Source organism: Neolamprologus multifasciatus, chromosome 14 (assembly GCF_963576455.1).
Source record: "Neolamprologus multifasciatus chromosome 14, fNeoMul1.2, whole genome shotgun sequence".
In the NCBI taxonomy this organism is placed as follows: domain Eukaryota; kingdom Metazoa; phylum Chordata; class Actinopteri; order Cichliformes; family Cichlidae; genus Neolamprologus; species Neolamprologus multifasciatus.
This window is the reverse complement of record NC_140452.1, coordinates 28,961,132-28,985,573: the sequence shown is the minus strand read 5'-3', so window position 1 is coordinate 28,985,573 and position 24,442 is coordinate 28,961,132. Positions and strand designations below refer to the sequence as shown.

Genomic DNA, 24,442 nt, shown 5'->3' with positions numbered 1-24,442 from the left:
AGGAAAACAATGGACTTTTCTTCATTAGAAAAGTCGTGACGTTTCAATTTTATTTTGAAATATCCGAGAGGAAGTGAAAATAGTCCCCGAGCCAGAAGTAGCAAAGTGCGCATGGGCACGACAAAGTGGCCGGCTAGTGGTGGTGTTTTGTTTTTTTCCAAGCTCAGTGAGACTGCCGACGAGACGCTAGTTCGTCACTTTATCGAACTCGCTTCACACACACGTGGACGTCGCTAACTTATTTAACACAACTAAGAACAACAGTCCGAACAATTTGATGACAAAGGTAAGAGGGTCATGTTGTTAGCTCGACCGTTTCACAGCTAACGTTAGCACAGTTTAGCTGGTGTGTAGTAAGCTGGTTTTAGAGATAATGGATGTCATTGTTGTTATCTGTTACTTTAACAGGTTTTCCAATGTTGAAAATATGACAGCAGCGTCAACTTTGACTTGAACGAGAAATTAGAGGTTGCAACAAAAAGTAAACAAGCATTTCTCTTTCTCTTTTATATGTGGAGCTGCTGTTCTGGTAGATCTCTTATCTTTTGGAGCTAGATTTTTCTGATAAAAATATGTGAAGGCAGTTTTAATTCCCATTTTCTGTGGGTGGGCTCCCAGCATATCCATCACATCGCTATATTTTGTCTTTTTATTTAAGAAACGCTTTTGATATGTGCTGAATCCTTCATCATTTCTTAGATGTTAATTCTTTTGTCCTTGGATCAGTTATTCACTTGCACTGCTTTTCTCAACTGAAATTATAAAGTATTTCAGTTTTTGGGGTAGAGTACCATGTAATAGTAAATTTGTAACACATTTGACAGTATAAGGTACTTCATTGCTACTTCTTTATATCTATTCGCCTTTATAAAATAGGTTTAATAGAAGATGTATTCTGTGCTGGAAATGTAAAAGGCATGAAGGTACCTTTATTCATGTAAAATGTGGACTTGCACTTTTGGAGTAAGATTATCAGAGCAACATAGGAATGGCTCAATACACCAGCACCTCAGTCAGTTCAACTTTGCCTTTGCTGGGTATAGGTCATGTTTGCCCAAAGTGTTTAAACCAGCATTTTCTCTAGCGGGTGATTTCTCAGCCTGAAAAGTCTGGCTCATGACTGAAAATGCTTCTTTTGAATTTGCAAAACTGTAAAGAGTCTTACCTGCTTTTCATTAGTCAATTTCACGTAAATGTGTGTTTTTTGTTATGTTTTCCTGCCAACACACCCACCAGTCAAAGCAGATGGCTGCTCGTCCCTGAGCCTGGTTGTGCTGGAAGTTTCTTCCTATTAAAAGGCAGTTTTTCCTTCCCGCTGTTGCCATGTTCTTGCTCAAAGGCGGTTGTTTGATTGTGGAGTCTTTGCCTTATAATATAAAGCACCTCGTGACAACTGCTGTATTGATTTGGCACTATATACAGTGGGGCAAAAAAGTATTTAGTCAGCCACCGATTGTGCAAGTTCCCCCACTTAAAATGATGACAGAGGTCAGTAATTTGCACCAGAGGTACACTTCAACTGTGAGAGACAGAATGTGAAAAAAAAATCCATGAATTCACATGGTAGGATTTGTAAAGAATTTATTCGTAAATCAGGGTGGAAAATAAGTATTTGGTCAATAACAAAAATACAACTCAATACTTTGTAACGTAACCTTTGTTGGCAATAACAGAGGTCAAACGTTTACTATAGGTCTTTACCAGGTTTGCACACACAGTAGCTGGTATTTTGGCCCATTCCTCCATGCAGATCTTCTCAAGAGCAGTGATGTTTTGGGGCTGTCGCCGAGCAACACGGACTTTCAACTCCCGCCACAGATTTTCTATGGGGTTGAGGTCTGGAGACTGGCTAGGCCACTCCAGGACTTTCAAATGCTTCTTACGGAGCCACTCCTTTGTTGCCCGGGCGGTGTGTTTTGGATCATTGTCATGTTGGAAGACCCAGCCTCGTTTCATCTTCAAAGTTCTCACTGATGGAAGGAGGTTTTGGCTCAAAATCTCACGATACTTGGCCCCATTCATTCTGTCCTTAACACGGATCAGTCGTCCTGTCCCCTTGGCAGAAAAACAGCCCCATAGCATGATGTTTCCACCCCCATGCTTCACAGTAGGTATGGTGTTCTTGGGATGCAACTCAGTATTCTTCTTCCTCCAACACGACGAGTTGAGTTTATACCAAAAAGTTCTACTTTGGTTTCATCTGACCACATGACATTCTCCCAATCCTCTGCTGTATCATCCATGTGCTCTCTGGCAAACTTCAGACGGGCCTGGACATGCACTGGCTTCAGCAGCGGAACATGTCTGGCACTGCGGGATTTGATTCCCTGCCGTTGTAGTGTGTTACTGATGGTGACCTTTGTTACTTTGGTCCCAGCTCTCTGCAGGTCATTCACCAGGTCCCCCCGTGTGGTTCTGGGATCTTTGCTCACCGTTCTCATGATCATTTTGACCCCACGGGATGAGATCTTGCGTGGAGCCCCAGATCGAGGGAGATTATCAGTGGTCTTGTATGTCTTCCATTTTCTGATGATTGCTCCCACAGTTGATTTTTTGACACCAAGCTGCTTGCCTATTGTAGATTCACTCTTCCCAGTCTGGTGCAGGTCTACAATTCTTTTCCTGGTGTCCTTCGAAAGCTCTTTGGTCTTGGCCATGGCGGAGTTTGGAGTCTGACTGGTTGAGGCTGTGGACAGGTGTCTTTTATACAGATGATGAGGTCAAACAGGTGCCATTCATACAGGTAACGAGTGGGGGACAGAAAAGCTTCTTACAGAAGACGTTACAGGTCTGTGAGAGCCAGGGATTTTCCTTGTTTGAGGTGACCAAATACTTATTTTCCACCCTGATTTACGAATAAATTCTTTACAAATCCTACCATGTGAATTCATGGATTTTTTTTTCACATTCTGTCTCTCACAGTTGAAGTGTACCTCTGGTGCAAATTACTGACCTCTGTCATCATTTTAAGTGGGGGAACTTGCACAATCGGTGGCTGACTAAATACTTTTTTGCCCCACTGTATATAAAATTGAATTGAACTGAATATATGAAAATGGAAAATTTTTTGGATATATGTTTTATTTGTGCCAGTTTTATTTACAGAGTTTTTAACTTTTAAAATGTAAATATACAGACTTTCTTTGACTATGTAGGCTGACGATGTCTCCGCCCAGCCTTTTTTTTGTGGGCCTGACCTGCAGCATGTGTTGTTTTGTCATTTAAATAGGAGCTCGTGCTTGGCCAGGGGTGTTTTTTGGTTTGTTTTTTTGAGCTTGTAAGGAAGCGTGCTGTAAGTAACTTGCTGTAACTCTGTTTCGTTTGTGTATTTGGGTTCATGTTTTGGTCTAATTTTGTTGTGTCTTGTTTACTGTTTTCCTGTTTTCTTTCTTTCTTTTAACTTAAACTCAAAAATTGAAGTGATGCAAACATTTTTTGGTGAGAGGGCATATTTTCAGTTGATTTCCTTTAATTCCTAATCAATATTAACTAGCTTTAGCTGAACAGTGTTTTGAGATTTCACATGTTATTAAGACAAAACTTGCATTTTAGGACCTCACATTTGTACATTTATGGAATTTATTTTAAGAATTGCTCAGCTGGAGATATTAGTGGCATTTAATGGTAGAGGGTTTTTTTTTTTGAAGTGGGCTTCTGTTGGTTGACTGTGTACATACTCAACAATGGTCCATGTAGAGTTCAAATGTTCAGTTTGAACATTATTTGTCTGAGATCTGTGTTTTCCTGCCTTTCCTTTTCTTAGTATTTGATAAACAAAAATGTAGATTATACAGTACTGTTCAAAAGACCTGAGTCACCCCAATTATACTGTGCTTCCAAGCAGCCATACTTTCTTGTAATTTTTAAAGAATTTGTCTTAAGCAATAGTTCTCCCGGCTTTCTGAAGGTCTTTCAAAGTTTTTTGTTTGACATCGGCTGCTTTTTCACTCATTTTCTGTTCAGTCCATGAACCTTCAGGTACTTAACACTGACTTACTAGTCATTCAAGTCATTCAAGTCATTCAAAAGGAACCTAACTCAAGGGATTAACTACTGCTGTGTTTACAGAAAGCAGACAACTTGGCAAAGAACCTTTTTTAAATAGTATCTTTAGGTATTTTGTTACCAGCGGCCTGTATGAAAACACATTTTTTCCCCTCATTTCTTTAGCTGAATCCAACGATAACATAGTTTGACAAGTGCAGACATGGGCACCGGCAAAATGATTCTCAAATAGTAAAAAGTTGGTATATGTTGGCACAGTGTGCCGTGTGTCCTTAAAAACAAGAACTGAAAAATCAGAGGAAAGGCTTTGAATATCCTGGAGAACTGTTCCTGAAGACTACTAAGGAAATTATAAGAAAACTTGCTAAAGAAAATCCAGGCTGTGTTAAAGTGTGTTAATCTCTTCATGTATCAATAATTCACCTGACCTATTTCCTGTTATCCTTGCAAAATATGAAGAAAATAGGTTTGTTTTTGTTCAGTGTTTGTGATTTTCTTTTAACTAGTTAAAAATGTTTGGTGAGTGGGAAAAATGTATCTGCATTAAAAAAACAAACAAAACCCCCCTCCACACATTTATCTGACAGACGCAGCCACTGCTAAATGTCTGGTGTTTGTTCTGCAGGGGACTGATAGAAGATGTGTGCTGCTGTGTATGTCCTGTCAACGGTAACGGGCTACGTGCTCACCTCTGCCCTGCTGCTAAAATGCCCAAATCTGTTACATCGAAAGAAGCGAGAGACTTTCGTCAGCAAGCACATTTCTCACCGTGGAGGTAGGTCACCAGTTTTCTTTCTTAAGAACAGCCCTTGACTTAAAAGGTAAAAGGTGCCACTTAATCCCAACTTACTTTGCTTCTTTTAGGTCTCACTAACACAGTGGTTCCCAAATTTTTTTTGCTGGGCCCCCCTTGTTTTACAAGAAAAATGTTTGCGCGCACACACACGCACTAACACATCCTCCAACCACACACACCCATATTTTGCTCCATTGTGGTTTATTTCACACCTCAAACATTTAGTAAACAATTAAGCAAATACAAGTAATCTGCAATAAATTAGAGGTAGTAAGAAAATAAACTACTAACTCTTTTACTCTACGTCCACACCTACACGGGTATTTTTGAAAACGCAGCTGTTTTGTCCACACGTAAACGGCGTTTCGAATCACCGAAAACTCAGATTTTTTAAACACATTTTTTGCGTTTAAGAGTTTGTCACGCAACGTGCCTTTTTCACGTCACGCTGTGCGCATGTTATTTTTTACATGAGATGAATTGCAGAATGGCAGATAGGGAGAAAATACTGTTAATCTGACTATCTGCAGGTTTTACACGCTTACACACGCAGTTACTGTCGCTCCATTTACAAAGGCAGAGGCCTCACAGTGTGATTATTTTACGTGTAGTTTTTTTTTCATGTGTAATAATATTCAACATTGCTATCAATACATTTTTCAAAAAATGCCTCTCTGTGCAAAATGGGTTTAAAAACATAAACAACTGTGGGATACTGTTTGCCAGTGATTTAAACAGCCCAGCGATTGCTCCTGACGAAGGGAAAACCAATTCTGCAGGGGAGACCTACCTCGGCACTTGTGCAGGTGAAACCAAAGGGCAGATGTGCTTCACCATATTTTCTAGTCTTTGGTTTAGAATGAAGTTGGTTTGGAAACATATTCAGCAATGCTTCATCTCCTGCTTTGCGTTTCTGTGGGCGCCCCATGCTAGCAGTGCCCAAGCGTTTCGTCCCCCCCCCCCCTCTTTTCATTCCACGCCCAATGCCATGCCATGCAATGGCTCTGCGCCCCCCACTTTGGGAAGGTCTGCACTAACAGCTAGTTACTTACTCATGGGTAAAAACAGGTTTGTTATTCAGGGTTTTGACTGTCACATTTCTCTTCTATGGTTTTGGTCCTATAACCATCTATTTGTTACTGGGCAGTAGTTGCAGAAATGAGTTAAAGATAAAAATTAGAACCCCCCCCCCCCCAAGAAGATACTTGTTTTGCCCACATATGGAGTGAAGGCACTTTTTAAGACATGTGTTTCACAGCCAAGCAGGTAAAAAGAAATCTGAGTTTTTATTTTTCCTATTTCAGGGGCAGGTGAAAATCTGGAAAACACCATGATGGCTTTCAAGCAGTGAGTAGAAACTTCAAAGTCATAAGACACAGCTCTTTCTTTGGGTTTTGCACTTGTGACTGTGGACGGTGTGTGTGTCATCTGAGATGTTGTTGTTCTTTTACCCACAATCAAGCTGTAAATTGGTGCAATATGTACAGTAACTGTTCGTGTGAAATATAACCTTGTGGTTCTCCTTTGTTTGATTAGTTAATCAGACAAGAGGTGGACTGTTTTATGCATTTATTGAATCTGTGTGCTATACTGCATGATTAGGGTCCAAATTTCAATGCTAATGTTTGTGTGCTTGAGATTGCGGCTGAGTCTATATGCGTACTGTGTGTCGGATCGTGCAGCGCTGTGGATGTCGGCACAGATATGCTGGAGCTGGACTGCCACCTGACAAAAGATGAACAGGTAGTGGTTTCACATGATGGCGACTTGCAGAGGACCTGCGGCATCGACACCAACATCTCCGATGTGACCTACGCTGTAAGTTTCTGCTGTCTGACAGCAAACTGAAGCCACTTTCAAATCTCTTCTCATCATTGATCAAGCGCTGTGCATGTTTAATTCTTTGCATGAAAAAAAATGACAAATATAACACTGAATTTTAATTTTACATATATGGCAAAGAGCTCGGTCAGACAGAAGTGTCGTGGACTAATTTTTATTTATTTATTTATTCATTGAGAATTCAAACAAAATTTACATACATTCAGTCTTGTGTATTCAGTTCTTTTTAAAAGTCATTAAAGATCATTCCACCCTGGAAAAACGACAGTTGAAAGGAATCATTAAAAGCCCCAAATCATCATGACACTCATGCTCATCATGATTGGGCTGAAACGTCTGACCACAACTGTGAATGTGGTTTGTGTTTAGACATGATATGAGCTTTGATGGATCATGCGCCTTGATCAGGTCAAAAACAAGTCATCTGATTACGTCACATGATTTTAAAAAACTCTTATCCAGCTACATTCCTTGTGAGTAACTTAGGATTTTGGCTAAGCTCTGCTCTCCTCTTTAAACATTTGGTAGTCTACACATTTAATGCTTATTGGGAAAAAATTGCTTTTGTCTTGCAAAGAAGCCTTACAACATTAAACTGAAGTATTTTTGTGTATTTGTAGAGGTTCTTGGGTCAGAGATCTCTACAAGTTAAATTTTATATTTTGGAACTGAAGATGAGGCTTAGTGGGTTTTAATGGTCTTTGGCCTTGTTGTAGACATAAGCACAGACCTTGGTGGGATCATGATAGTGAGTTAGGAAGCTGTCCAGTAAGGTTAGACTCATGAACTTTAGTGGCTAGTACTCTTGAAGGAGTAGAACTTATAAATTAGCATAAATATCCAGATACAGTGATCCTAAGAGTATTTTCCATATATGGAATAAATAAAAAAAGTACTTCTTATCTTAACTGATCTCATCTAAACAATGATACCAGCCTTCCTGACTGATGGCTGGCTGTTGGCAAATAAGATGAAAAACACCAGTGTCAGTGGTTTATATGGTGTGTTACTTTACAGTATATATAAATCACATCAATCTTTGCTTAAACAAATTAAAAAGAAGGTGGAGGTAAGATTGAAGAAGTTGTCTTATATAAAGAAGATTTCTCTGTTTCTCCAGCACAAAATAGGTAATAAAGAAATCAATATATATTTAAAACAACAAGACACTAAAATATGGGCTTCAGTTATTGGCCAGAGTATTATTTTAAACATTTACTAACATTCTTATTGAGTCTTTTAATTCTTGTTCTTAAAAAAATCTTTCAGTTAATATGCATGAACAACATTTCTGAAATCCCTACAAAGACAATAAAAAACACCCAGTATACTCAAACAAATTATTGTCATCATTTGCTTTGATGGAACAGGAAACAGTTGTTCCTGCCATAAATAAAAACACATATATTTTAGTGACTTGTGCAACGGTCAGATTTAAAGGTTTGTCTGCAGAGGATTTTCAGATTTCACAGCTGACCTTGGAAGTCTTAAGTTTGGGGACGGCTGCTCAGCATGACTGCTTTGTTTCCAGAAGCTCTGAAGTTGTGTCTGTCGTGCTTTCTTTGCAGGAACTCCCTCCATACCTCTGCAGGCTGGGTGTAACCTTTCAGCGAGGTGAGCATCACGTATCTCTCACTTGTGTAATTACCACGAAGCAACGTATTCACTCAATAGGTGACACAAATCGACATTTTAGGTTATAACAGTTGACAGCTGACGGGCAGAAAATTGCCGCTAAAAATACAAGTGCGCACAACCCGGCGTCTAATCTGAAGCTGATGGTGTTTTTAACCTGTCCTTGTCTGTGCAGAGTGCTTCTGCGAAGGAGGAGAGGACAAACGCATCCCTCTCCTCAGGGACGTGTTTGACGCATTTCCCAACACTCCTGTTAACATTGACATCAAGGTTAACAATGACATGCTCATCAAGAAGGTGTGTGTGTGTGTGTGTGTGTGTGTGTGTGTGTGTGTGTGTGTGTGTGTGTGTGTGTGTGTTTGTCTGTGTGTGTATCTCATCCTGTTTTTATTCTTTCAGTTCTCTGACCCCTGACTGAAACTTGCTTTACTGTATAGAGATTGACAGACCACGTGACTTTCGCGCATTGCATGCCGGTAACTCGTGGCAAAACAATCCAAGTACCGCATCAAATGCAAGCATTTGCAGCACCGCAAAATGTTCATTCTCCGGTTCCAATACCTTCTTGCTTTTTCTTTGCCCCCCAAAAAAGTTATGTACAAAACGAAGGAGAACAATGCCGGTCCGTACAAAGACAGACTTGATGAAAAGGCAAAGAAAAGATACGAGGAAAAAAATCAAAGGAGTGAAAGGGTTAGACCCTTACGAGCACACAGAGTGGACAAAATACGTTAGCGTGCTGCCCAACTTTCACCACGCTCATATTTATAATTATACGGTTCTTGGAGTGAGTGCATACACTCATGAAGTTTAGTAACTTCAGGTCACTGCAACAAGCCCAGGTACAGTTTACCGACGGATGGGTACAGGACCATGAAATGCACCGTGTAGAACGAAAGACCATCGTATGTATCATAAGTTTACCAGTCTCACAAATCGTCTTCATAAATACACATTCGTTAACCGTTTATTAATAGGACCTTTGAGCTCAACGGTAATTAATTAGTAGTGGAAATAATTTCTGGTACGCATCACAGAAATGTAGCAGTGACAATAATATTGTATGCTGTAATCGTACTGGGCAATTAGTGATAGCATAGCGCCACAATTTCTGTTCAGCGCCAGACTTGCTTGTAACCTATATCACCAATTATGTTAGAAAAAATGACGTATTAACTACTACAAAACACTGACCTTTGTGGAAATGTTTGGAGCAGACTAACCTGTGAGCTGGATGTTCTGGGACGTTATATTTGGTCTTTGAATGGCTGCAATCCAGGCCATCTGTCGCCTCTTTTTACTTCGGAAACATAGCTTGAATAATTTCTCTTCAGCGACGTAATCCGATAAAAAAAACGATCTCTTTACCCATCGGCTTCATGACGTCACATTTTCAATCTCTATAGAGATTGAAAATGTGACGTCATTCGAGGGTAAAACCGCAAAGAATTCTGGGAACTCGTGGCAAGAGGTACTAGCGCACGCAGGCTTTCAATTGAAATCAGTTACACAGCGATAAAAAGAAACAAAAAATTGTCAAGAAGCTGTTGTATTATTAACTGCAATAGCCGGTCGCATGACAGCCACGGGAAGCCGACGGGTAAAGAGATCGTTTTTTTTTATCGGATTACGTCGTTGAAGAGAAATTGTTCGAGCCATGTTTCTGAAGTAAAAAGAGGCGACGGATGGCCTGGATTGCAGCCATTCAAAGACCAAATATAACGTCCCAGAACACTCCAGCTCACAGGTTAGTCTGCTCCAAGCATTTCCACAAAGGTCAGTGTTTTGTAGTAGTTAATACGTCATTTTTCATAACATAATTGGTGATATAGGTTACAAGCAAGTCTGGCGCTGAACAGAAATTGTGGCGCTATGCTATCACTAATTGCCCAGTACGATTACAGCATACAATATTATTGTCACTGCTACATTTCTGTAATGAACCAAAAATTATTTCCACTACTAATTAATTACCGTTGAGCTCAAAGGTCCTATTAGTAAACGGTTAACGAATGTGTATTTATGAAGACGATTTGTGAGACTGGTAAACTTATGATACATAAGATGGTCTTTCGTTCTACACGGTGCATTTCATGGTCCTGTACCCATCCGTCGGTAAACTGTACCTGGGCTTGTTGCAGTGACCTGAAGTTACTAAACTTCATGAGTGTATGCACTCACTCCAAGAACCGTATAATTATAAATATGAGCGTGGTGAAAGTTGGGCAGCACGTCTTTTGTCCCTCTGTGTGCTCGTAAGGGTCTAACCCTTTCACTCCTTTGATTTTTTTCCTCGTATCTTTTCTTTGCCTTTTCATCAAGTCTGTCTTTGTACGGTCCGGCATTGTTGTCCTTCGTTTTGTACATAACTTTTTTGGGGGGCAAAGAAAAAGCAAGAAGGTATTGGAACCAGAGAATGAACGTTTTGCGGTGCTGCAAATGCTTGCATTTGATGCGGTACTTTGATTGTTTTGCCACGAGTTACCGGCATGCAATGCGCGAAAGTCACGTGGTCTGTCAATCTCTATTGATGACATGCAGCTTGTGGTTATTTCCTTGTGCAGGAAACAGTGTACAGTTAGCCTTATAGCTTTTTGGACAGTGCCACCATTTTTGTAGTTTTGCCTCTGTGCATCACTTTAGTGGATTTTAGATCAAACTGCAGTTTTAATTTGTGTTTTTTGGAAAAATTTGCATTAAAACATTTTAGGAATTGCAGCCATTTTTATACATAGTTGATTTTCAGTGGCTCAAAATGAACTGGACAAACTAACATCATTTTAGATTGTTTTAATACTTCAGTCAGTGACTGCCTGGAGTCCAGAACCCATAAACATCACCAAATGCTGTGTTTAGTCCCTTAAAATGCTCTGCTAGGCCTTTACTGCCTCTGCCTTCAGTTGCTGCCTGTCTGTGGGTCTTCTGTCACTCTTGTCTTTGGTTATTGAAAAACAGGCACCTTTGAGTTGGGATCAGGTCACTGACTTTAAAGAATATCTAATTTCTTTTCATTGAGAAACTCTTGGGTTGCTTTTACAGGATGCTTTACGTCATTATCACTTTGTACTGTGAAACACTAACCGATCAGTTTTGGAGCCTCAGGCTGAATCTGAGAAAAAAGTACATCCCTGTACATTTTACAGTTCATCATGCTGCTACTCTCAGCAGTCACATCATCAATAAACACCAGTGATCCGGTTTCACTGGGAGCCATAACACTACCTCCACCGTCCTTGACAGATTCTTTAGATGCTTTAGATTCTGAGTTGTTCTTTCCTTCTTCATACTTTTTGCAAGTTCAGCACTTGGACTCAAATGCAGATTTTGTGTCTCTCGTGGAATCACGAGGGACATCTCATCACCTGTTCACTTACTTTTAGGCTACTGAAGAAGGCAGTGTTTAAAAATGGCTATAATTCCAAACGGTGAACTCTTTCTCCCATAAAGATGAAATTTGGCCTCCCCTGTACACTAATGATGGGTTTTGACACCTATTATGTATTAATAAAAACATGTTTTGACATTAATTAGAATAATTTCCAGGTTTTTCCAAGATGCACACCCAGTCGCCGCTTCAATCATATCTTGATTTAAAATATGCTGTGATGACAACTAAAAGAAATGTACCCTTGTCCGAAAATGTATCGGCTTAACAGCCTGTTTAAGAAAAAAAAAGTCCTCCATAGTTACAAAGCCCATGGTGCCTAGTAAAGGAAAGGAAAGTGAAGCATTTTCTCAAGTACGATGGTTAGATAAGCAAGACTGAGATATGTTTTTAAGTCCCTTTTATTTGTCTGTCACCACAATCATGTATAAAGTAACAGTACAATCCTGATGAAGAGGGGAAAAAATGTAGACAGGAATAACCTGTTCACATCCTGAACTGATCTAATTTAAGAGGACGTTGGCCTTGTTATTGGGACTCTGCCCTCCAAGTGTCCGTCTAGAGACTTTACGAGTTTTGCCGCCGTCTTTTCATCAAAAAACAAATTTTAAGTTTTAAACATTGGCAACAGGACAGAGCAAAAGCAAGAGAAAATGTTCTGTTTCATAGTTTCATTGAGTTTTCAATCCTTGCAGGTCTCCGAGCTGGTCGTGAAGTATGACCGAGCGCATCTGACTGTCTGGGGCAACGCCAGCAACCAGATTGTGAGAAAGTGTTACAAAGAGGTACGTTTATATGCTGCTTCACATTACTTTGGTGAAATGTGTGTAGCTATTTATAAAATTTGTTGTTATGAAATTACAGAAGGAATAACCTGCTACCAGCAGGCCTACAGAAAAAGTGCTAAATCTGTCCCATATAGCAGTATTTTAAATGCACTGCTTTGTGGAATCACTTCATCTTTTTGTCTTGTTTCTAAAAATGTTCAGACCCTTTGAGGGTGTTTTAGAGGAAACACTTTTATCGTCATAAGCCATCATCATCCTCTTCGGTGAATAAAAATGACTTGGAACTGCTTGTAAGTCTGGTCTGGTTGGTTGTTTTTGCAGAACCCTCATATTCCAGTGTTGTTCAGCTTGCCCAGAGTGTTGCAGCTGTTAGGCCTCTTCTACACCGGCCTCCTGCCCTTCGTTCCAATCAAGGAGCAGTTCCTGGAGATCCCCATGCCCTCCATTATCACCAAGTAAGTGCGCGAATCCAATACAAATAATCTCAAAGGCCACTTTATTAATTTGTTAATAAAGTTATTTGTTATTTAACACTTTGTTAATACAAATATCTAATCATCCAAACACATTACACCAACTGAATGCATGTAGAAATCATCAAGAAGACCTGCTGACATTCAAATAAGTCTCTCTACGCTCTGGACTGATGACAGTTGAGAGGCTGTTTGGTATTCTGACAGGGCAGTGAGCACACAGGGAGGTGGATTTGCATCCACTACAGTGAGCAAATGGAAATGTATTTGAGTTTCCTTCACACACAGTCACACATCCAAATCCCTTGCACTTTGTTGTGCATGTAACCAAATACTAGTAATAAGCTCTATGGACACTTTATTAGGTACACCTGTTCTGATGCAGTGATTTGCTGCCAATCATGTGACAGTATAACGGTATAAGCAGCATAATGCAAAGCTCAGATTATCTCAAACTTCTGCTCTCAGACGGCCTCCACAGTCATCAGCAGAGCATCTTTGAGATGTGGTGGAACCGAAAATTCTCAGTATGGATGTGCAGCCGACAAATCTGCTGCTGTCATGGGATGCTATCTGAGGGTCGTTTACATGACCTTGTTGAATCTATGACATAAAGAATTAAGGTAGTTCTGAAGGAAACAGGGAGGCCTACCAAATACTAGCAAGGTGTGCCTAATAAAGTGGCCAGGGAATGTGGTACTAAAGAAATAAAAGGTGCATGTCAGGAACTTTGATAAACAGTTTTCAGGAAAGGGTTAGCTCAGCAGCATGCTTCCACCCTCACTAATACAGTCACGAAACAGGCCCTACATGAAATAACAGTGATTCAGAGCAGGGTTAAGGTTTTCTTTATACCCTAACTAACCTACAGTTTAGTTAACATAAATGATTAAAGTAATCTATGCTGCAGTGTCAACACAAACTACTAATAATTAGTAGTGTAAAATCTGGCAGCATTGTGTTTTAGCTGCTGCTGGTTTATTGGCTGGAGAAAGTTGTCAGTGCTGTGGTTTGATCTCAGTTTGCAGGTGAAACTGAAATGTCGCCGTCTGACTTGCAACAGTTTAAAGGTTCTTTATTGACCTTTATGATTATCATTATGTGAGTAAAAATTCCTGGAACAAGGTCTGTTTGCAGAGAAAAGTCCTTCAGCAAACAGCAGCAGCTCATCAAACAGTCGAAGTAGAGCTTTGACAGAGACGTGCAAAGCTGAAGTTTCATACTTCATTAGCTGGGCCTTGTTTTTGGAGTTTTTGGATAACATATACAGACTTGTTGTTTCCTTTGCACAGCTTGGCCTTGTGAAATGTGTGTCAGTGGAACATGAGGATCATGGTCAAAGAGCAGATTATTCTTGCCCAACGCTCATTAAGGATTAGCAGAATTTTTTTGCACTTCTAAAGTGTTAAGTTCTTGCTTTAAGACTGCAACCATAAATTGTGTTTATTAAGAGATTGACTTGATTTCTTGTGCATATTTAAACACTGATTTATTAATTTTCTTGGGTAGATTTCAGAAATTTCCTAAAAATATGTTGTCATGCTGTTATAGCATCAATCAAGTGCCCTTTGTTTTTGTTTTGTTTTTTTACCATTTTTAATTATTTTACTTTTCTGTGTGAATTTTTTCAGACTGCAGGATCCCAGCAGGTTAACTAGAAGTCAGCGATTTATCGCCTGGCTGGCAGACACGTAAGTCGCTCTCTCCTCCAAAAATGTAAAATCTCTTTGATTTTTGTGGTTGAATCTGCAGAAGATTCAACAAAAGATAAACCTGCAGCAGCACTAGGCTTTTTTTTTGTATTTCTCTGTGTTACTGAGATGTAGTTGTGCGATCATGATTAACATACAAAGGATTTACAGTCACACACCTCAGCTGATTAGTGTTTATTTTTCTCTTGCAGTTTGCTGATGAGGAAAGCTCTTTTTGACCATTTAACAGCTCGGGGAATTCAGGTAAAACTGCAGTTCCTTTAAAATTAAGTTGATTCAGGTTCCTGTGAGGAACCGTTGGCCAGTAAATGAGGAGCTATGGAAGTGTTTTAGAGGTTAGAATGGATGGCTGGTTCATCGGAATTTCCTTACCTGATTACATGGATACAAAAGTCCTGGTGTTGTAGCATGTTTTTCCTTTTCTTTGGTCTCAGTCTCTTATGGTTCACTGGCCTTACTGGTTGAACTTAGCCTGTGGTAGCGATAGGCAGATGGCACATCTTCTGCCAAGTTTCTATTTGCAGTCCTGGAACAATTTCCGAGATTGGTTGACGTAAAGGGGATGGTTGCGCGTTGGTCTTGATCAGAGCATACGCACAGGTTTGCATGTTGTAGTTGTGTACTGTCACCAGGGGGGAGGGTCACAAACAACCAGCCAGCCACAAACAATGCTGACTGAGGGTTTTTTGTGCTTCCTGGCTTTCAAGCTACACACAGCATCGTCCCCATGGTCTTTTATAGTACTGTACACTTGTATGTCTGCACAGGTTAATAACTGAAAAGCAAGATAAAATGGTAGTTGAATCATGAATCCCACATTAAAAACCATGGTTTAGTCCTAGTGCATGTATGGAGGTCAAGAGGTACAACACTGAGAGTCTACAGCCATCTGTAAAACATGGCAGTGTGGGATCATGTTGACAGAGAATAGAGCAAACGGTAGCCAGCTTTGAATGTCCTTCAAGAAGCCGGGAGAACTGTTCCTGAAGACTGCTACTACTAACTACTGTCACTACTTTCCGTGTGCCTTGTTTTGCTCTAACAGTGTGTAAAACTTTTGTAAAATGCCAGAACTAAGCCTGTGTGTTTGTTGTAGTTACACTGTGGTTAAAAGCAGTTACTGGAAAGGTTCCTACCAGATCAAATATAGACTAGAGTACAGAAACATTCCTGTGTGTGACAGCCTCTGACGGCGTGTGTATTAACTGTACAAATCCCTCATGTGGTTTCAGGTGTACATTTGGGTGCTGAATGACGAGGATGACTTTCAGAGGGCGTTTGATTTGGGAGCCACGGGAGTTATGACAGATTTTCCCACCAAGCTTAAAGACTTCATGGACAGGAACAGCCTTTCCAAAGCGGAGTGACCTGCCAGAATCTACCTCACCCCACCTCTCACCAGTGATTATCCTTCAGGGCCACTGACCTGCCAGACCAGCCCCCAACATGCACCCGCTTTTACTGCAGCCATTCCAGTACAGCTACTCTCACACTGTGTTTTACAGTCTGTAGGAACTCCAACATGCTCTGTATCCAGCACAAGTATTAGGAACCGCGTGTTGTACATGTAGTGGTAGCACATACTCCTGTTTTTCATTACTCATACTAAACAGTGTGATCATATTAGAGCTTGACTGATATTGGGCCTTTCACAGAGACAGTATATCGCCTCAGGCTTACAGATTTTCTGATATGACCCAAAATGAAGACGTATTTGGGTAATTTGGTTTACAATCCTCTCAGCAATGACTGCATCAGATGGCGGTGCAGTCATGCGATGTCTTCACAGTAAGTTGGTAAGTTACGACTGAAGTATATTTTGAAAAAGTTAATAAGAATTGTTGCCATTATAACACAAATATACTGCATGCTTTTACAATATTTTAGATGCATAAATGATGAAATCTGAATGTTTTCTTTTAGTCACAAAAAAATCCAGGCTCATTATTATTATTATTAGTATTATTAGAATTATCCATGGTGCATTCACTTGCACAAACATACCCATATAACAGTATGATATTTCTGCTAGGAGCACACACTTAATTGAAACCACTGAATCTTTTTTTTTTTTTACAAAGAGCTAAAAATGCCACTGAAATATTGTGCTTTTAAGTTTTATCAGTCTCAGATGCCATAATAGATTCATGGTCCTTGACTTGACACTTTCTGTAAGGGTTTACTTGCGCAAACTCGATCCTTTTTGATGCTTTCAAGTTACAGTTTGCAGTATTACTGCATCATGCTAGGGGTAATGTGCAAGCACCAGCAGATGCAGCTCGATGATGTCATGTTATTTTCGACTTGTTTCATATATATATATATGTAATTTGCCACGTCTAAGCAGTGGTGAAACATTTTTTCCCAAAATGCAGTCAAACAAAACAAAATTTCTCCACTACATTAAATATTTGATGCACCAGGTGAGGAACAGTTAACCGGACATTCAGACGGATTAATTTCAGCTGTGCGCCGCACTGTAAAAACCACTGTCCTGTATGCTGTGTCTCATGTTTCTGTTATTGTTTAGTGTCTAAATTTTTTTTCTCATTATTTTGTTTCCTTTTGATCAGATAAAATAATAGAGGCATACATTGCCTGTTTTATGAAGAATTTTGCACAAAATATGAAACCTTATCTGGTTTCTTTTACCTGTGTCAGTGTGATTGCAATCAGCATTGAACTTTATATGACATATGTGTATATTTAAAATATTTTACTGCCTAGTATAGGCAGTGATGCAGACTGATTGCTTTACTGCACTCATTTAAAATTCAAATGTGTTAATAAAAGTAGTTTACACATAGTTCCTTGCTTTAATATACAAATATATGAAATGTTATGATGCTCGGTGGCGGTCCCTAATCGAATGAATGTGGTTTTGGCTGAATGTACTGTATGTTGTTTGGGATTTTTGCAGTCAAAACAATGTTAGGTTTGTTGTGGGGCATTTTAAATCACTTATGTGTGATGTTATACACTGTTTTTACAAATGTTCTTGAAGATTTCTTTTAGAGACTTGATCCAACAATCACATTACAAGTACTGGGATTTTTCTGATTATACTACTCGTGCTGTCCTCAGTGTACTTTTATTTTGCATGTTTAAAGCTGTTGTGTGTGTTGAACTGAACTTTTTTGGGCTCATCTTTAGATTTGATTTGCCGAGAGACAGATTATTTAAAGAGCAATTTTTTTTGTATCTGTATCAATAAACACTGTATGTACATCATTATATAAAAGTGGTATTTGTCGTTTTGTAGGGTTGTGTTATGTCGTAGTTTATGTAACTGGCAGGAGGTGGCGCTGCAAAATAAAACGACGTCAGAAGTTTTTACTGTCGCGAAAAGTTAATGATGCTGAACATGTTGAAATAATAATTTCCTACTTTTTCACAAGAACAGGTGATGCCTTTGCTGTGTTGTCCTGCTCGAGGCAGCTTCATTAAACAATATTTGCAGGTAGCTGAACTGCTTTCTAGAGAATTCATTTAGGGGAAAAAAAAGTTAGAACCCGGAAAGATTATTGGTTCATCGTTTCTACTCTTGACCAATAAACACGGTGTTGCTATGCTTTATCTGTTCACTGATTGGCCGATAAGCCTGTCATTTATTCATCAAGCCTTAAGGACAAGTGTGATTTGGGACCAAGAGTATCAACTCAAGATGATTACCGTTTTTTCAGAGTTTGTGTTTACCAGTTTTGCTATTTGGATGTTACTAGTTGCACTGCAAATAAGTCGAACATCTAAGTTTTACAGCAACCGTGAATGTGTTTAGAAAAGAAAGGATGCTGTTGGAGGTTTTTCCCCTAAATGCGGCATCCCTTTTGGCTAGTTTCCCATGTTACGGCCTATAAAACGCTTTTGTTAAAGCACATAACAATAAATATAAACAAAACTATATATTTAAAGAATCCCCATCATTTATAAATTCAGTCTGTAAAATCAATTTCGCAATAGTTGTTTTTTTTGTTTTTTTTTTAAAAAAAAGCAATGCACCTATACTGAGCATGCGCGACACCGTACCATGTAATTTTTAGCTCGAAATACATTTAACGGTTTCCTTATGGTATACTGGAAACACTATTCTTAAACTTCCAAGTGATATGGAGTAACACTAATATCAATCAGCAACTGACTACGCTCCCTTTAATGGGTAAAGCCGTGTAAAAGGAATAACGGTTTACTGCGAACACGGAAGTAGGTAGGAGTGAATGCTCTCGCTCCGGCTGGAAGTTCCACTGCTCTCTGTCGCTTTCTAAACTCTGCTGGGCATCGTTGCGCGTCAAAACATTGCGTCTCTGCAGGACTTGCCAGGGCCAGAGAAGAGAGGAAATTTGCCTGGGAAGGAATGCGAAAGAGGTTTTAGGATTGGCACTGCCACGAGGAAAAACGAGGACGTGCCACATTTTCTAGGCTACGTGGAGGAGACCCGCATTTTCTTCCTTTCAAAGGTAAGATGATTTCGTCTGCGTTATTTTTCCTCTCCGGTGCATTTGTTACTTATTGTATTCACACTGCTCTCTTAACCCATTTCAAGCATCGACCTATTTATGCTCAACGCCTTTAACCGAGTCAACTTTTAACTGCAGACCCACGTGCTGTAAAATGACAATCTAAAAGATAAGTTTATGATGTCTTGCGTTGTTTACGTGCATTAGGTAACTGTTGCAGGTTTGTTCTTCCTGTTTGCTTTGCGGACGGGATGCTGAAGAGTTGCTCTCTGTGGTTACAGTATCTACTACAGTATGTAGTATTTTATTTATTATTAGGACACATGCTGTTTTTGTTGTGGCACTGCTGCACGTCTGCGCCATCATCCCCGTGCGCGCGCCCCCGGTCGTAGCGGTGCACGTCAGCAGTGATCGATGCGGGTTATCGTGTAATGTACGCTCACGTGATCACATGCTGACGACAATCACCTGCTAAAGTCACTGCGGATTTTAAAGCTTTAAAGGCGGTGTGTGTGTGTGTGTGTGTGTGTGTGTGTGTGTGTGTGTGAGAGAGAGAGAGAGAGAGAGAGAGAGAGAGAGAGTCTTGCTGAGCCGAGGCATCCCCGCCATCTGTGCTCTGTGTGGTGGCTGAAGTTATGCCCCAGATAAAGTGCGCCACTGCCTGTGACCTGATTCATACACACACCCACACTGTAAACCCTCATATTTTTACTTAGGTGTTACCTCAGGTGATGAGACACAAATGACTGAGCCTCACCTGCAGGTGGGGGTGCCTCATGTTAATCCCAGAAATCTAGTAAATAACGTCCGCGAGAGTTCATACGGATGAGATGAAGATCGGGAACCCCATATCGAGGCACAGCCTTGTTTTCCACTGTTTGCGATCTATTTTCATTGCAGAGCGCGCACGCACATCCCTAATGATTATGTGGGGGCTCGATACCCAGGGATCGAAGAGGAGGGTCAGAGTTGCAGGCCTTGAAAGATGATCCTGCCCGGACGAAAGTTGTGCACAGTGTTATGCCTGCAATTGGCCAGGTTTGACTTACAGGAAGAGCTTTAGAAATAACATCTACACATCAAGCACATGAAACCAAGCCAAAGAGGGGCAGGAGAGCAGTTGCATGCATATGTGTAAGAGTCTGAGAAGCAGGAGCATCACTTCCATCAATGTGGTTTAATGAGATGGTGGGAGTGGTCAGTGATGTCATGCTGCTGTAAGCTGCGTGGCCTTGGTGTAACAGTGAATGGAGAGCGAGATGAAAGTACACAAAATACAGAAATCGTGATGGTGCAGCTCGTGGGCAGCAGCGAATCATCCAACACCACCTCTTCCCTTTTTTCTTCACCCTTCCCTTCAACTCTCTGTCCAAGTCATTTTCACCTGGCATCGCTTCCTCCCCCCCTCTGGTTTTCTCCTGCACGATCACTGTCAGAGACAGCAGCAGCATCAGTGTGTTACATAACAAAGGTTGTTTTTTTTTTGTTTGGATACAAGGGCCCTTTTGGCTGGTGAGACTCGCTGCACATAGCCTTTTGTGATGACACCCAGAAATGACCAGAATGGACAGCTCGGTGACCTCAAACGACCCCGTGGCGGATCAGAGAGGCATAGAGTCAGATGAAGGAGTAGATAAACTTGGGTTTTCTTTCTGACATCTACGCCACCGGAGCCTGTCTGGATGGCTGCGATCAGCTCTTCCAGTCATCTGATCATTTATGCAATTTGTTTTGGGGTTTTTTTTCCTGCCAGAGAGGTTTTATTAGTGCAAACATTTTGCGTCAGCAGTTTCTCTGAACGTCAGCATCCCACAGACAATGCTGCTTTTGCAAAAATGACTTACAAGCATGTCCACCCACCAGCATGAGTGTTGTTCTGTTTTTGGAAGCTGTTTGAAAATGTCAAACACAGTCACTCTCAACCCCTCGAACAGCTTCACTACGTCTTTTTTTTTTTTCATCTGTTTAATTTGGTTCTCCAGCTTGTGCCTGCTTTCACTCTTTGATGTATTACTGTGTGGTTATTTTGTATGTATTCTGTATGTTTTTATTATTCATCATTCCTCCATAAGAAAATATCTTAGCTGTTTTAAAGCCTTCATCATACTCTAGATTTAATTTAGTAAGCACAAAACCACAAACATCTGCCACTGACACTGTTAAAGGACAATATCAGCTTAATTTGTTTCCAGCAGTGTGGTTCACTTATTAAAGAAAAACAAAAAATCGAACCAAGCCTTCTACAACCCCTCTCGTGTCTCTATAATTTTACCAAACTGTAATCATCAAATTCGTACATCTGATAGAGGTTAGAATCATTTCAGTTCTTCTGCTCATTAAATTTCCAGTTAATTGGTCTTTTAAAGACGATTAATTAGTCTTTAATAATAATATGTTTTTTTTGTTTAGCACATTTTTAAAGTGCACAAATTGCTTCACAGTTTGGATAAAACATACATGAGAAAAGTGTTTGTGTAGTACATGAAAATACAGAGTCAGATGTATGGTTATCCAGCTTCTCAAGCATACTCTTACTTCCATACACACATTAAATGTGAACTATAGCCAAAGGTAAAAGAATTAGTAAATAGTAAATTAGTACTAGTCGCTGGTTAGTAGAGGACCAGCGCTTTGTTTGAAACAGTGGCCACATCGTTTTACCTTTTAAATATAAATACATAAGGCCTCAGTCGTACAGGGCTAGAGACTGGTCAGCAACTCCTGGGAAACTACTGATTTCTAGGGGAAAATGGTTATTCCTAACAGGTGAGTGGGTTCTGGTAGTTGCTAGGTGATATTGGTTGTGAATGGACATCTTTTTTTCTTTTTTTTTTTACATTAGTGGCGGATCATGGAGCCTCACAATAGTTCCAAAAGTTAGCAACATATGCTAGCTGCGCCATAGAAATATAGCAGCAGATAGGTTTGAGATGCTGTTTTAAGAAGTTAAAAAAGAAGTCTGTTTAATCAGCACACATTCAACCTGCCTGCTAAGCACTTGGGGTAGCTATTTGAAGGTTACATGACCCAATGGAACGACTGCGAATTCGGAACCAGTCAGGACTCACTCAGGGACTCACTAGCAGATTGTGGTCGCCTAAGTTAGCATGAAAAACAACAGCTTGTCTCCAAACAGTCTTCAGCTACTTGCTGAGTCGTAATAAGACTGAAAAGTGCGACAAAAAAACCTTACTGCTGCTACCAACACGTTTCAGAAGCTTTGAAGTCAAACAGTCCGTTTCCAGTTTGTGTCACGCTTCTTCAACTTTTGCAAACATTATTTGCCAAGTGGTTGCAGACAAGTCAGCAACTGTAGCAATCTGCTTGCAACCAGGTTAATCCCACGGATGGTTTTGGTGCAGAGCCTGCACCATCAATGTTGGAAATACCAGTTGGAAAATAAATATTTTTCTCTAGCAGCCAGAGGTTGTCAGGGGCTCTCCCCCCCCCCCCCCCCCCCCCCCCCCCAAAAAAAAGGCAAGTACTGATTGGGCTCTAGCCTGTGAATGTCTTGTTTTGTCTATTGTAAAAAAAAAAAAAAAGAAGAAAAAAAGTTGGTTATTTAACTAATTAAATTAACTAAATCTCACATTTGGTGAGCTTCAACCAGACAATGTGGGTGTAATTTTCTGAAGGCTTTACAAATACTCCAGCCTTGGCACATTCCCCTCCTGTCACTGCACTGATTTCAATCTAAAGCCACTGACATGGACTTGTACACAGTTACATTAAGTGATCTTTCATCAGAGAGACTATACACAAAGAGACCTCCACGTGGATTAAATATGACCTATGAGTAGATGCATAGGATTCCCTGTATAATCCTGCCCCTGAAAATCAGCCCACAAGGGCACTTTAATATCATACCGTGCTATACGTCAACAATAGCTGGAACAGCATCCCACAGAGCCTTTTTCTGGCACCTGATCCATGTATCATATTTTCACTTCATGCATTCAGCTGGTCCTTTCAGACTGAGTGATTTGCAACAAATGCTGCTGCAGAGGCTTAAAAGCAGAAGCTTAAATTTAATGGAATTAAATTTGAAGTCCAAGGTTGAAGCTTACACTCCTACATGAGACTAATTACTCAGCTGTAATCTGGCAGCTTTGTGAAAAATTTCTTAATTGATTGATTATTTGGTCTGTAATTTGGTTTGAAAATGGTAAAAACAAACAAACAAACAAACGTGAGTTTGTGGGCGCAGCAGTCATTCCAGTTGGATATTCTGTACGTGTGCCCATTTGTTGATTCTGTACATCAGGACTCAACGTTTTGAACAAGTGTTGGAGGACTGGATGATGCATAAACTTTGTGAGAGGATGAAACGTGCTTTGGGTAAAACATCAGTCTGTATGTGTGTGTGTCAGGGGTCAGCTCTGACAACTGTACTGAATGTGTCTTTGTGCCCCAATCCCACGCTGCTGGCACCGTGTCAGAGGAGAGAAAACAAGGGCACATCTCACTGCCTTATTTATTTATATCCCCCTCCCAGTCCTTCTCATCAGCACTCGAGCCTTTATCAGCCTCGCGCTGACACTAAAAACAATCATATTGCAGAGCAGCAACGTAAAGAGGCGCCTCTCTCACTCTCAGCTCGTTATTTTGTGTGTCCTCAGTTCACAGAGGCCTCCTGTTCCCAATCACTATTTTATTTGTTTTTCCAGATGGTTGGGTAAAGACAGACAGGAAAGCGTGGAGACATAGAGACAGATTGTAAAGGTGGACAACTAAAAAAAAGGATTGCGTTCAATAACCCATAGAAAGGATAGTAGTTAAAGGGAGAATGTGAAAGTTGCATATTGTTATGGAGGTGTTAAGCAGCACAGGGGAATAAAACAAGATTGCTTTTGGGATTGATAGGGTCTGTTTTGCAGCAGAGCTGCAGTGCTGAAATCACAATTAAAGTTGCATTAAGCAATAAAACCTCAAAGATTATTACTGCGTCAAAAGGTAGGCCTCTAACTATTTAGCTCTTCCTGTACAGTTAGTCTAAACACACTCCTGTCCTCTCTGCCCCTCAGCCCCTGGGATGGGTTCCTGGGTCAGCTCTCTAATCTTCTCAGTCACCAGGGCACACCAGCAGAAGTATTTTAAGGCCTCGATCCATTTGGATATCATGGAGCGAGCAGAGCGCAGTCCTCACAGTTGTGCTTGGCTAAGCAGATTATCTCTGCAGCCTCAGAGAGCGAGCAAGGACTGCTACTGCCTGTGGGCACTGGCAAAGCTGGAGTCAGGGTTTGACTGCATGTTAACGGTGGGCAAGAAGTGGTTTTATTAATGACTAGTACTGAATACCTGTTACATATATATGTTGTACATTTGTTGTTCTATGATATCTTCAGAAATCTG

The 24,442-nt window shown here is 40.4% G+C and overlaps 2 protein-coding genes across 5 annotated transcripts in view; both read left to right on the top strand.

The window, feature by feature from the left end:
- The first annotated feature begins 96 nt into the window (after positions 1 to 96).
- Positions 97 to 22,544, top strand: gdpd1 (glycerophosphodiester phosphodiesterase domain containing 1). Of its 4 annotated transcripts, none has more exons than XR_014868794.1 (12): positions 97 to 286; positions 4,631 to 4,780; positions 6,106 to 6,148; positions 6,484 to 6,619; positions 8,212 to 8,257; positions 8,454 to 8,575; positions 12,359 to 12,448; positions 12,773 to 12,906; positions 14,556 to 14,615; positions 14,828 to 14,879; positions 15,869 to 19,090; positions 20,589 to 22,544. XR_014868794.1 is itself a non-coding variant. In XM_085131256.1 (12 exons), the coding sequence occupies exons 3-12, from the start codon at positions 4,645 to 4,647 to the stop codon at positions 16,001 to 16,003; spliced, it is 954 nt and encodes a 317-aa protein (XP_084987382.1). In that variant the 5' UTR covers positions 97 to 286; positions 409 to 481; positions 4,631 to 4,644; the 3' UTR covers positions 16,004 to 18,604. The 4 variants fall into 4 exon arrangements, 3 of the variants coding, with proteins under 3 accessions (XP_084987382.1, XP_084987380.1, XP_084987381.1); XM_085131256.1 differs by lacking the exon at positions 20,589 to 22,544 and adding an exon at positions 409 to 481 and having other exon boundaries at positions 15,869 to 18,604; XM_085131254.1 differs by having other exon boundaries at positions 15,869 to 22,544.
- The window catches only part of ypel2b (yippee-like 2b), a 28,893-nt gene continuing 23,406 nt past the window's right edge, over positions 18,956 to 24,442 (top strand). The window contains exon 1 of the mRNA XM_085131262.1: positions 18,956 to 19,090. The gene's annotated coding sequence lies outside the window, so the exon portion shown is untranslated. The remainder of the gene's footprint in view (positions 19,091 to 24,442) is intronic.

Bases quoted from the DNA above. Each gene is read 5' to 3' on its own strand.
- gdpd1 (XM_085131254.1), top strand. From the start codon at position 4,645: ATGTGTGCTGCTGTGTATGTCCTGTCAACGGTAACGGGCTACGTGCTC. The intron at 8,576-12,358 runs GTGTGTGTGTGT...CAATCCTTGCAG, and splicing joins ATGACATGCTCATCAAGAAG to GTCTCCGAGCTGGTCGTGAA. The intron at 12,907-14,555 runs GTAAGTGCGCGA...GAATTTTTTCAG, and splicing joins ATGCCCTCCATTATCACCAA to ACTGCAGGATCCCAGCAGGT.